At 32.9% G+C, this 14,213-nt stretch overlaps 1 protein-coding gene across 2 annotated transcripts in view; it reads left to right on the top strand.

Annotated features, from left to right (window-relative positions):
• The window catches only part of ROCK2 (Rho associated coiled-coil containing protein kinase 2), a 141,548-nt gene that overhangs the window by 92,517 nt on the left and 34,818 nt on the right, over positions 1-14,213 (top strand). For both annotated transcript variants that reach the window (XM_028497012.2, XM_007127626.4), the window contains exons 6-16: positions 2,030-2,174; positions 4,549-4,687; positions 7,005-7,096; positions 7,986-8,145; positions 9,696-9,756; positions 10,346-10,357; positions 12,482-12,561; positions 12,726-12,774; positions 13,356-13,491; positions 13,586-13,677; positions 13,890-14,136. In XM_028497012.2, coding sequence (XP_028352813.1) covers positions 2,030-2,174; positions 4,549-4,687; positions 7,005-7,096; positions 7,986-8,145; positions 9,696-9,756; positions 10,346-10,357; positions 12,482-12,561; positions 12,726-12,774; positions 13,356-13,491; positions 13,586-13,677; positions 13,890-14,136 — 1,213 coding nt within the window. The remainder of the gene's footprint in view (positions 1-2,029; positions 2,175-4,548; positions 4,688-7,004; positions 7,097-7,985; positions 8,146-9,695; positions 9,757-10,345; positions 10,358-12,481; positions 12,562-12,725; positions 12,775-13,355; positions 13,492-13,585; positions 13,678-13,889; positions 14,137-14,213) is intronic.

The raw sequence follows: 14,213 nt of genomic DNA, 5'->3' as shown, positions 1-14,213 counted from the left end.
CAATCTCTTTCGTTTGTGGTTTAGCCTTCCTGTATTTCTGTATTTTAGCCTTCCTGTATTTCCTACATTTGTCATAAATGTAGATTTTATATTTATATAATTTGAGAACTTCCCCATGAGATAGTTTTTAAATATCTTTCCCAAATGTTTATTTAAAAAAATTTTAACTCTCAGTAGGTGGTTGCCAAAGATGGTGGTTAGAATATTAATTTTTCAAAAACAGAGTACCAGTAACACAGTTTACCTAGTAAAAATTCTTTACTCCTACCAAAGTATTTATTCTACAGGTAATCGGTTATTTAAACTGATCTCCATCTTACCTTTCCCAGCTTCATCAGTGTGAAACTTTACATTTAGCTGATTTGGACTTCATTGCATTTCTTGAACCTGTTTTATATAAAGTCATTCTTGTTCCTTTGTTTTTGCTCTTTTTTCTGTCTAAGCTACCATACCAACCCTCTCTCCTCTGAAGTCTAACTTGTCTGCCAATTCTTTTTTGTATCTTATCCTTTGCTCTCCTTCTTCTGAACCTTTGAATGCTGAATGATTTTTCTTTTAGTGGCACTTTTGTGTCTGGCCAGGTTTAACTCTTAAATCTCACAAGATTCAATTTTTGAAGTCTAATGTATATGGATACATGTGAAATAAAGAGATTTTATTTGCCCTAGTAAGTCTCTATGAATTTTTCCTGCAGTAGAAGTCTAAAATGTAGGATAGTTAATGATAAAAATTAATTTTATACCCTGCCTTTTGTAGTCGGCACTGTCATCTTCATTTTTTATCCTAAGTAATAACCCTTACAGAGTATTACCATCATAATTTGCTCAATTATTTCCAAATTTTTTATTTTATTAATTTATATTCAAACTAAAATGCCCTCTATTTGCTGAATACTTGGGAAAATAAAATCATTGAGTTATTTCCGCTAATTTGAGGAAAGAAAAGATTGCTTCTAAAATTAATCTCTCATGTTTAACATACATTTTATTGCATTTAAATAAAAGCATTTATATAAATCATGTTTATAAAATACATTGAACTTCCCTTTTCCAAGGTGGTCATAATACTTAGTATTTTGGTAGTTGTATAGCTTCCTTATAAGGAACGTAGGTGACACACTTTTTAACCAGGCAGGGAAAGGAAATGAAGGGCATTTAAGTTAATCTATAAAGTCTTTGCATGTTTGTACATAGCTGGAGGTGAACAGGCACTATTTAGGAACACACTACTATATACTGTCGTGATTTAATCTTGCAGCATATACACAAACATACACACACACATACATGCTGCAAAATACACACACGTAGATAATAGCTACAGTGGTTCTTGTCCTTGTCAAAAAGACATAAGATAGGGATTATCTTACTACCCACTGAAACTAAACACAGAAAAAGGTGTTTTTAATCATTTTGCCAAATATCTTGATACCACAGCTCCACATTTCTAACCATGCAGCTTGGAGGTGTAGCTTTCAAACTGTGAAGATCTTTTGATTTAAACATTTGATCTATTTACCCCCATTTTTTTTCTTGGTATAATAAGAACCATTTTTTAATACAACCTCCAAAACTGGGGGCTTTGTAATTTTCATTACTGCAGTTTCTTTGGAAGTATCAAAGTTTCCTTTCTCTAATGATTCTTTTCTTTTCCCTGGGTCAGGTGCCTTAAGACCACATTTTGTACTTCTCTTGTAACTCCTTTGTGGTGTAAGAAAAAGAAACAAAAGATGTTGATTTGCATGGAATTCCCAGGGAGTTAACCACCTTTTTCTTCTTTCATTGATGAAGCCTCCTGTATTTTAGAGTTGGCAAATTATCCCTGATCTCCCATAATCCAGATATTTTTATGCATTTCATAATGCATTTATCCCCTGTCCTCCCAAAGCCATGTCAGCAATGAAGGTCTCTTGGTAGCCATGTGTAGTCACTGTATATGTAATAATTAATGAATTAGTTGCGCTTATGTGTGTGTGTGTTTACAGACATTTTATACACATTTTTTTTCTCTCTCTCTGCACTTTACCCAGACAGGCATGGTGCATTGTGATACAGCAGTTGGAACACCTGATTATATATCACCTGAGGTCTTGAAATCACAAGGGGGTGATGGTTACTATGGGCGAGAATGTGATTGGTGGTCTGTGGGTGTTTTCCTTTTTGAGATGCTGGTGGGTGAGTAAATTGTTCTTTTTTCAAAACCCATCTCATAACACTATAGTTCTAAGTCAAGAATGTGAGACTATAAAAAAATGAATTGCTTGTGTTCTAGGGAAAAAGTAGTATTTCTGAAAACTGAATTAGTAGTGTCTGATGTGATGGATTATTGATTGGAAAATTAAAACCAAGCCTCATTCTGGCACAGTAATTGAGTAGAATATGAAAGGAATTGAAAGTCTACTGCTAGGAGATATTCCTCCAATAGACCTTTTGTATTAAGAAAATATTAGAACAAGAAGCAAGTTTATAGTTGCAATAGGCCTTCATTCTAAGATTTTCTTAATCAGGAGTATTTGTTGTAAATATTTTAATTATAAGGCTGTTATTAGTTCTAATAATAATAAGGAACTGAAAGTACTCTTAGTTTATGTAATTGTTGTGTAATTAATTTTTGTACACTGTGTTTCTTATATTTATTACTTGTATATATATTTGGTTTGTAATTCTAGTCAAATAAATCATAAATATAATTATTGACCATTTGACTATCAAGATAAATATATTTTATAATAATATTTCAATCTCAGAAAACTCAGAGGCAAATTAAATAATTTCTTTTACTTTGACCAGATCAAAATTTGAAAGGCTCAAGTATTTCAAAACTTTTCTTTACATCATAGATTTCATTTTTAAGATTTCCTATTCCTAAGTACTAGGGTCACAAAAATATCTTCTGGCCAAGGAAGCCAGTGGCTGACTCCCCTGGTTTCAGGTTGAGGGAGATGTAGCAAAATTCTACTTTAAGAGGCAAATGTGTTAAGGCTAATAGCATTACATGAAATGACTTTAGAATTGAAAATATAGTTTTAGAAGTTGGGGAATTTATTTTCTAGAAGATGACTAAAAGAAATTAGTAGTGGAAACCTGTAAAATCTGTATAGTAACTGAGTATGTTTATTGCTAAAAAAAAAATCAGTACAAATTTAAATAACGATTAGTCATGGAACTTTTTTGTGGTTAAAGTGCCTTCTCTTGATTACCATATGTGTATGTGTAGCACCGATCTTGCTATGCGTAGTCTCATGTCCTTCTGTGACCTACTTTGTTTTGGGCCTTTGTCTTTGTAGCGGGTCTCCTTGTACACACTATATGTTCTCAGGTAGCTATCTATTCTCCCCACCTCTAGGCCCTATCTGATGATTCATTAGGTGTATCTTGTAATCTTTTGAAAGTAGAATATATTCCATCATTTACCTAGGCTCTCCCAGGGGTTTAAAAAATAATATACTTTGGAGGAAGTCACCTGGGTTTGAAGAGACCATTTAAATTCCTGCTGCTGTTTTCAGCTCTGAGAGCTGAATTTAATGAGTTTGAATGGCACTAATTTGCAGTATTCTGAGCCTCCTCTGGTGCTTGCTCATCAGGTTGGTTGACTGGATTTGATTTAAAGGAGTCTACTGCAATTAAAAGTTGCACTAGAAAAATCTTGAATTCAAAACTCTCCTCTGCCACCCTTGGAAAACAAAAACTAACTACCTGAACACTCCTTTTTGGCTGATTTGGGAAAGTCTGATTTGTACTAAGGTGACTTGTGGTTGAGGCATAGTGGCAGGGCCTTTAACTCTTGTGGCTTTAGATGAATACTGGCCAAGATGATGCCGTGAACATTTTCTGTCTTTACACTTGCTTCATTGCCTATTTATCACGGTCATCAGTCAGCAGGAACACTGCATTAGGAGGCTGTTTCTGCCGTTTTCAACTCTAGCTGTGTGTCATCTTAGGCAAATCACATGTCATCTGTCTGGGCCTGGCTTCCTTATGTGTAAAATAATAGGGCTGATCTAACTCTTAGAGCTGCACTGTCCAGTCTATCATGATGAAAGTGGTTTATGTCTGCATTGTTTAGTACGGTAGGCACCTGCCGTATCGAGCACTTGAAATATGGCTGGTGTGACTAGGGAACTGAATTTTTCATTTTATTTAATTGTAATTAATTTAACTTTAAAGTGCCAATTGTAGCTAGTGACTACTATATTGTATAACATAAAAGGTTGATTTAACTTAAGCACTAACTGATCTGACCCCTCCTAGCAATCTTTTAAATTATCCAGTAAATTGGGTTTTTTTTCCCCATTATGTATTTAAAAACCCAACAAATTCTACAGTTAGTATTGATTTTATTTTGCTCTTAAAAGTTCATGGTTCATTGGTATGATTATAATTTAAATATATTCTTGTGTGCGCCTGTTTGTTTTGACTGAGATTCCTGGCCCATAGACCTTTTCATTCTTCCATGCATGTGACAAATTTAAACTTAACATATTTAAATATTAGGTGAAAAATGTTTGATTTGCATTCTCTGTTACACTCTTTTTTCTTTGAACTTTAGGGGATACTCCATTTTATGCAGATTCACTGGTAGGAACATATAGCAAAATTATGGATCATAAAAACTCACTATGTTTCCCTGAAGATGCAGAAATTTCTAAACATGCGAAGAATCTCATCTGTGCCTTCTTAACAGATAGGTAATATACATTGAATTCCTTTATAGAGAATCCTTTTAACTTTTGGATTTGTAGAAATGAAAGCATACCTAACTCTTATTTACATATAAAATCAATCTTTTTATCCAAATGTCATTTAATTCTGGTTTAGCCTTTTCCTACTGCTAAGCCTGGTGTTGGGTTACCCTTGTCATTTTGTATGTGCAGCCTAATGGTAATCTAACTCTAATCTTAACCCTCATGTCTAAAAAGGAAAAAAATAGAACTTGGTAAAATAATGCATTTGAGAGAAATAAAACTTCTGTGTTATTCATATTTTATCCTCTAAGGTGATTAAGCCGTACTGCTCTTGATTGTACAACTTTTGAGAGGAGAACATTTTTGTGCAGATCAATACTCAAAAGTTAATAATCTTAAAAACTATCTGTGTTTGATTTGGGAGTGCCTCCTTCCCAACCCTTTTAAATTTGCATTTGAATGTGAGCAAGTCCATCCTGGAAATTCTATATTTCTTGAAACAAACTAGATGAACATAGTTGTGAAAACCTGCCTTCAAAAGAGAAGCTAGAAAGCTATTTGAAGTTTCTTCCTTGCCCTCTCTATTCTATTTTCTGGTTTCCCATTTTATATTTGTAATAGGAGTCATCCTATTAAAGGACTAACACATATAAGTGGGTGCTTCCACCTCAGTCCAGACTTACCTCACTAGATTTATGATTTTAGGAAAATTATTTTACTTGTTGGGGAAATAATTTGACTCATCCTTAAAATGATGGGATCAGATTAGATGATAACTAAGAACATTTCTTGCCCTAAGATGCTATGATTCCTCAGCACACCTTATTATTGCCTGTTAGCCAGTTGCTGTTACAACCAGTACTGCAGTGACTATCCTTATACATTTATCTTTGCATACTTTTTTGTAGGATAAAATCTTAAAGGTGGACTTCTAGGAGATACATTTTAAAACTGACCTACTTGAGTTACAAATTTGACCCCCAGAGAAGTCACATCAGGGTATATTTCCATTATTAATAATTGTTTCCCTCATTCTTGCCAAACTAAGTATTATGAATTATTTCTTTTCCATACAAAGCAAGAAAATTATATTTTTCCTCATTAGACAGCTTAATCATTTTTATATGTTTATCAATCATTTGTACAATAAAACTTTGATTGTTAATTACATGATTAATGAATAATACATGGTGATAAGCTTAAAATAATGTTTGATTTGAGGACTAGATGGAGTTGATGGGAATGACCATAATTTGTGCTGAAGGGTAAAATATAAAACAGGATACAGCATATGCTAATGAAAGGAGTACCATTCATGAAATATTTGCCTTAGCAATTTATGGGAGTGTGTGGTTGCAGTCTAAGGAATGATTATAGGTGGAGAAAAGATAGTTTGAAAAGAATTTAATGCCATCAGTGTGGCTAAGAGCACTTCCTTCTAAACTTTACAGGTTTTCTTGTTTATATTAAACATAGCTCCAGGGACATATAAAAAATGTTTTTTATTTCCATATAGTCTTCACTGAAGACTCAACAGGTCAAAGAATGAAGTTATTAGTAACTTTTTTTGTATTCAGAATGATAATTTTAATATAAATGTAATATATATTTATATTTAACAATTTATATTTAATATAGATGTAGATATATCCAGAGTAAACATGGATAGCTTCAAACATAATATGTGAGTTCTTTTTTAAAAAGGAGGAGGATTTTTTAAAATAACATTTATTAGAAAGGTTTTAAAAAACTCTTCTATGCCAAAAGTTAAATCTCCATCCATTTTACCCCCTAAAGTTGGTCATGTGGTTTTGGCACACGCAGATGATTTTTTTCATTGAACATCTCGTACTTTCATTTGACACAAAACAGATGGAAACATATTTCCCTTTCCATGGCGTTTACTATCTAGAGCAACCATATAGTATAAAATTAGATTGCTTATTTTTTGTGTGTGTGTGCGGTACGCGGGCCTCTCACTGTTGTGGCCTCTCCCGTTGCGGAGCACAGTCTCCGGACGCGCAGGCTCAGCGGCCATGGCTCACGGGCCCAGCCGCTCCGCGGCATGTGGGATCTTCCCGGACCGGGGCACGAACCCGTGTCTCCTGCATCGGCAGGCGGACTCTCAACCACTGCGCCACCAGGGAAGGGAAGCCCCTAGATTGCTTATTTTTGAGCAACATTTAAGCTGAAGCTTTTAATAAAGATATCTTAAACTCATTTCTGATCCTTATTTTGATCCTTGTTGAGATAAGAGTTAATATTTTTGTATTTATATAACGTTACTCTTTATAATACAATTTTTAACTGCATTGTTTAGGGAGGTACGACTTGGAAGAAATGGGGTAGAAGAAATCAAACAACATCCTTTCTTTAAGAATGATCAATGGAATTGGGATAACATAAGAGAGAGTAAGTCAATAAATTTAAATATTTCCATTTCATCACATTTTAAATCTCATAAATTGATTCCTCTTCTGAATTAACAAGCATGTTTGTACACTTAATGCTAACTAATTTTTAAATTGAGAGGTTTCATTTCAGTTTGTTCTGAAGCAGTATTTATAACTAAATTAATATTACCCCAGTATCTTAGCAAACTAATATGTCTTTATTTCCCAGTGCTTTTATGATAAACATAGGTTTCTTAATTTGTCAAGCTAAGTTTTATGGATCTCAGTAATTTTCAGAATTGGGGAAATACAATTCTTTAATTCAGATGTTTGAATTAATAAATCAGTAATTAGTTACTTATGGAGACCATCCTCTGGTGAATACTAGGGTAAGCATAGTAATTCATTTAAACTTCATGTATATTTAACATTAATTCATTTGAAGAGTAAGAAATATTTCTACTTAAAGAATGTAGAAAACCAAAGACTAAAGAATGTATATGCAAGTTATTGCTGCTTGTAATTTTAACACCTAGGATAATATCATCCTGCTTTCCTTGTTTGATTGATTTATCTATATTTAAAACCAATGTAATATAATAATAAAACACATAAAATTTCAATTCTTTGAAATGATAAAACAAAATCTGTTAGTAAAATATTCTATAGTAAATCATAATATAGTATTGTTATTGAATCAAATATCAATATGTAATATGTTAATATTTATATAACATATTATTAATAATATATAATTACTAATATAAAACAAAACAGGGGTCGTTTATATAATTTATATAACATATTAATAATATATAATTACTAATATAAAACAAAACAGGGGTCGTTTATATAATTTTAAATCGGATATATTATTATTAAATAATTTGTTTCTTTTCTTTTAATAGCGGCAGCTCCTGTGGTACCTGAACTCAGCAGTGACATAGACAGCAGCAATTTTGATGACATTGAAGATGATAAAGGAGATGTAGAAACCTTCCCAATTCCTAAAGCTTTTGTGGGAAATCAGCTGCCTTTTATAGGATTTACCTACTATAGAGAAAATTTGTATGTGATTTGTTTGTTACATTTTTATTGTTTTCAGCATCTAGCTATAAAGAGTTGTCTTACTTCGAGACTGAATTATAGAAGATAAAGTGTTAATTTGTTTTAAACTGAATTTTTTCATAGAATAGTATATGATATTCATTTACAAATGAATGAAAGGCAATGTTCTGTGTTCTTTGGGGGATATAGAGTAAGACCAACCACCTGCTTTTGAAGGAGCTTGTCAACTAATAAGGGATATAGGAGAATTATATAGTCATAATGAAGGGTAGAATGTGATATTTGCCTTAAGAAAGGTACCAAAAAGATATGAGATGGTTCAGAAGAAAAATAAAAGTCACATCTCTTTGGAACGAGCGTAGGGGAAAGTCAGGTAAGACCTCAGGGAAGAAGTAGCATCTTAGCCAAGTCTAAAGTTAAGAAAGGGTTTTGAGTGGCTGAGATGTAAGGAGGATAGGTGAGTATAGTGGGGAGGTGAATAGTGGAAGCAGAAGTTTGGAATGTAAGCCTACTTTGGGAGCAGAGTAGTATAGTCCAGTAGGGTTCAAACATAGGGTATATATATATCACTGTATCATGCCCATTTGGAGGATTTAATGGGACTCTGATTTTCTTGCCTGTAATCCCTCCATGTAGTGCAGAGCCTGGCACAAGATCATTCAATACATATTGGTCCACTGGAGTGAGTATTGGCTATAAAATTAGAAAATAGACTGGAGTTGGAGTTTAGGGGAAGCATAATGCAACAGATGATTGTTGTGTGCTGTGCTAAGGGACTTTTGACTTTGACAGGCAGTGAAGAGCCACCGAAAACTGTTAAATAGTTGAATGAAGTGTTAAAGATGTTTGAGAAACATATATTTGAGAAATTTTTGGTATTTCCTTGTGTGTAATGGTTGGGGTGATCAACCATTACGGTTTCCCCAGGACTGAGGGGTTTCCTGGGATGTGGTGTGGGACTTTCATGCTAAAACCAGGAAAATCCCAGGCAAACCAGGATGAATTGTTCATCCTGCTAAGGACAGTGTTCTGAAAACTACTGTAATGCTGACTAAATTGAGGATATCAGTGCCAGGAGAAACCCAAGCATGTTTATACACAGTGAGGAAGGACCCAATTAAGCGAGAAATTGACAGTTAAATAGAAGTGATGATTTGTGTATTAAGACCTGGAGATCAAGAGATGTTATTTTTGAAAAGGAGGAGAGCTGTCTCTTTCTAGAAGATTTCTAGAAAAGAAGAATAAGATAGTTACAGGAACTCAAAATGAGATGAATAGGGAGAAAAGTGTAGTTCTATTTAGTGACTCCAGTCTCAACAATGTTAAAGACTAGAACATCCACTTAAGAGTGAGAGGCAAGGAATATTTATCATTTTAAATGATTGAAAATGTTATACATCTCTAGAGGGGAAAATATTACTTCATTTTAAATATGTTGAAGGGAAAAGAAAGAGAATCTGTGGTTGGAATTTAATTCTGAGGATAACTTGGTATTAGAAAATGAGTTAAAATGACATGCAGAAGAATTTATTTTCTGCCTTTCCTTCTAGGTTATTAAGTGACTCTCCATCTTGTAAAGAAAATGATTCAATACAATCAAGGAAAAACGAAGTATGTATAAATTTTTACTACTCTATACGTGTTCAAATATTTTAGTAATATCCCTGTATTTTTAAAGTTCACTTGATGCTACTTTTAGATGGCATTCCTTCTTGCAATCCAGTTCAGCATAACATTGAAGTGATTCATTTATTTGACAAGTATCACTGTGTGAGATCCAATGGCTAGTGAAAAGATGACTTATACATGGCTTTAGGCTTAGTTTTAGTAGCAAAAGTGATGGAATAGGTTTACAAACAGCTGTATTTTCTACCAGTTAGAAAATTTTATGATCTTAGTACTATAAAAGAGTACAGATAATAAGCTATAAGGATATAGAAATAGTAGATAATTTAAATTGACTATTTAGCAATGAATTCATATAAAGGATAATTTTATTAAAATGTTAACAATATTTTGTGACCTCTACACAAAGCTAAATCATGAACACACATACACATAAATGAGGATGCTAAACATTTTTCTCTTCAAAACCTATAAAAGCTAAAAAAATTAGTCGGGTAATTTTGGTATGACTTGTGTTTTAGGAATTTTACAAAGCATAACAAGCATTTTAATGTTTTTGTTTTGTTTTAAATAGGAGAGTCAAGAGGTATGTTGATGTCAAATGTTGAAAAACAGGAAAATCTCATCACTAGCGATGTTTTGTTATAATCATATTCCACCTAGCATTTGGAGTACTACACCTACCCAAGAGAGAAGTTCTCAACCTTTTTTCTACCAAGTATTCTTTTTATTATTGCTCCTATGGATCTGTTGTTTAAAATATATATTATGTAATTTTCTTGTTTTTATTTATTAAGGATATATAAGTAGCAGCAAGAACTTTTGATTAGCATGTGATAACTAGTGTGATCAAATTATACTAATATAGTAGCAGCCAAAAGCTGTTAAACTTGACTAGTTCATTGGCCTGTATGTTCTTCCTAGGGAAGTATACAGTTTTGCTTAAGGTATATGAAATATTTAAGAAATCATGGAGAACCTAATCACTAGAAAGAATAGTGGAAAGAACAATGGCCATGGAATCTAATAGATTAGGATCTTTGGGGGCACTGCCACTTATTAGCTATGCTATCTTGGCCCAGCTGTTCACCTTTTTTGGATTTCAGTTTCTTTATTGAATAGATATAATACTACCCATCTTTTTAGGGATTTTGTTAGGATTAATGAGACAATATTTGTAAAGTGCCTGCCACTGTACCTAAAACACAAAAGGAACTTGAAAAGTTAAATCCTTTATAAAGGCAGTAAGGCTCCCAAAATGAATTATTTAATACTTTCTGTAATTTTAGTTTGTTTAAAGCCCGACATATCTGACCTTATGGCAAGATGACTTGTAATTAATTAGTTGTCATTTATCCAAAAGAGTTATTGTTGACAACTTCTCACAGTATTGTGCCTGGCACAGTGTAGGAAGATAGATATAAAGAAGAGCTTTTATGTATCTTTTTTTGAGGGAAAATTGGTATGAAACATTACATAAGTTTCAGTTGTACAACATTATGATTCTCCTTCTGTATTCATTGCAAAGTGATCATTATCAAAAGTCTAGTAATCATCCATCACCATACACTTGACCCCATTCACTCATTTCATCCAGCCCTAACCACCTTTTCCTCTGGTAATGAATGACCAGTCTGTTCCCTGTCTTTGAGTTTGTCTTTGTTTTGTTTTATTTTCTTTCCTTTTCTGTGTGTGTGTGTGTGTCTGTTTCCACATGAGTGATACCATATGGTTTTTGTCTTTCACTTTCTGACTTATTTCTAATACCCTCAAGGTTTTATCCATGTTGCAAATTGCAGGATTTCACTTTTTTTTTACGGCTGAGTAGTAGTTTCCACTGTGTATATATACCACATCTTCTTTATTCATTCATCCACCAGTGGATACTCAGGTTGTTTCCATAACTCGGGTGCATATATCTTTTTGAATTAGTGTTTTCATATTCTTCAGATAAATACTCAGAAGTGGAATAGCTGGATTGTATGGTAGTTTTATCCTTATCTTTTGAAGAATCTCCATACTGTTCTCCATAGTGGCTGTACCAATTTACATCCCCACCAACACTGCACCAGGGTTCCCTTTTCTCCACATGCTCTCCAATATTTGTTATTTTTGTCTTTTTGATGATAGCCATTCTGACAGGTGGGAAGTGATATCTCATTATGGTTTTCATTTGCATTTCCCTAATAATTTGTGATGTTGAACATCTTTTCATAGGTCTCTTGGCTATCTGCATGTCTTCTTTGGAAAAATGGGAAGAGCTTTTATTATTTTTAAGAAAAGTAATACATTTTTGAACGGGTTCAGTCAAATATTCCAAATATTTGTTTCAGATGTAGACCTTTTATCTTTATAAGCACAAATGGTGACAGTATTTTCGAATAAATAATCTACAAAAGAATGATGGAGGGTATCAAAGGATATCCTTTGTTCATAATGAATGAGAAACTTGGTGTCATAGAAGAATTCTGCCAAGATCGGAGCTTTTTATTATGTTTACGTGGTGTGTTCATACATACATATGTACTGTAATAGAAAGCAAGAGATGGAGGATTTTTTCTCTCTGTCAATAAAAATCACATTAAGAAGGTACAAAAACTGTACCTATATTAAGTTGAAAGAAAAGAGACGATTATCATTGTTTTCTTTAAGCCTCTTGTCTTTTAAATATGATCAGACTTTATAATTATAGTTTCTTATTTTCTGACAGATTCAGAAAAAACTATACACATTAGAAGAACACCTTAGCAGTGAGATACAAGCCAAAGAGGAACTAGAGCAGAAGTGCAAGTATGTTTTGTAGATAATTAAGTGTTATATTTTAAAATGTAAGTTTAAACATTTTACTAAAATAGATGAGCTACAAAGTAATTATATGATAATTTTATAATTTATGGTAAATGTCTTTATTGTAAACGAGAGAATTATTTACTGTTGCCTTTGAAATTCTTTAGATCTGTTAATACTCGCCTAGAGAAAGTAGCAAAGGAGCTAGAAGAAGAGGTAAAGTCGCTCTGTGCTTTTATTAACATTTTTGTTCATAAAAAGTTTTGATGCCTGACTTATCTACAGAGTTCTTTTAGTACCATATTAATACATATCTTGTTATATAGTAAAATCTACCTTGTAGTATTGGTGGACAGGACTCTCAGATTATAGGGTAACCATGATAATAGGCTTCATTTTGTTATGTTTTTGCAAATGAGTTAATTTAGTATGTGTAGATATTTCAAGTAAAAAGAAAATTGCACTCATATTACTTACATGGCTTAAAAATAGAAATTGACAATTGTTTCTTTTTTTATTCAGACCCATAGTTTGTATTAAGTAAAGATGGTTCAGTGGTGATGGAATGTTACAGGAATTTTGACTTTTCAATAGTAAACAAAACACTTACGGTCTTGATTATTTAAGAATAGTGTGCTATTTTTAAAATATGGAAAACATTGTAGTTTTAACAAAAGGGCAGTTAATAGCTTTTTTAAAGGTCTTTTTTATTTGCTTGATGTAACTGAAATATTTTTTGTTTTCGTTTGATTTTTATACATACTTTCCTTTGATAATAACTTCAAGCATTATTTCAGATTACCTTAAGGAAAAATGTGGAATCAGCATTAAGACAATTAGAACGAGAAAAGGCGCTTCTTCAGCACAAAAATGCAGAATATCAGCGGAAAGCTGATCAAGAAGCAGACAAGAAGCGAAATTTGGAGAATGATGGTTTGTGGTGTAGAATATTAAATACTAAGAGAAAATGTTTGTGTGTATGTGTGTGTTGTATTGAAGCTTACCGCTAAAATGCTTTTTATCACAGTTAACAGTTTAAAAGATCAACTTGAAGATTTGAAAAAAAGAAATCAGAACTCTCAAATATCCACTGAGAAAGTGAATCAACTCCAGAGACAAGTAGGTTGACCCCAGTTTATAAGGATATTGAATTTTATTTATGACTATCTGTTAACATTTGTTTTAATTGGCAGTGTTACGAAAAGGAAATCATTAGGAAGATATTTTTAGGTTTTTGTTTATTTTAAATAGTTTGTAATGGGGTAATAAATTGAAGGTATTTTCATCATATATACCTGTGTTTGTTTGTTTGGTTTTGAATGGAATAACAGCTGGATGAAACCAATGCTTTGCTGCGAACAGAATCTGATACTGCAGCCCGGTTAAGGAAAACCCAGGCAGAAAGTTCAAAACAGATTCAACAGCTGGAATCTAACAATAGAGATCTGCAAGATAAAAATTGCCTGCTGGAGACTGCCAAGTTAAAACTTGAAAAGGAATTTATCAATCTTCAGTCAGTTCTAGAATCTGAAAGGAGGGACCGAACCCATGGATCAGAGATTATTAATGATTTACAAGGTATTAAAGTAGATATTGTACTTGAGTTCATCTTAATGATTTGTGTTTTGGAAATAACCTTAGATGATGGATAATGT

The sequence above is a fragment of the Physeter macrocephalus genome, chromosome 12 (genome assembly GCF_002837175.3).
Source record: "Physeter macrocephalus isolate SW-GA chromosome 12, ASM283717v5, whole genome shotgun sequence".
Classification (NCBI taxonomy): domain Eukaryota; kingdom Metazoa; phylum Chordata; class Mammalia; order Artiodactyla; family Physeteridae; genus Physeter; species Physeter macrocephalus.
This window is presented reverse-complemented; position numbering and strand designations above follow the sequence as displayed.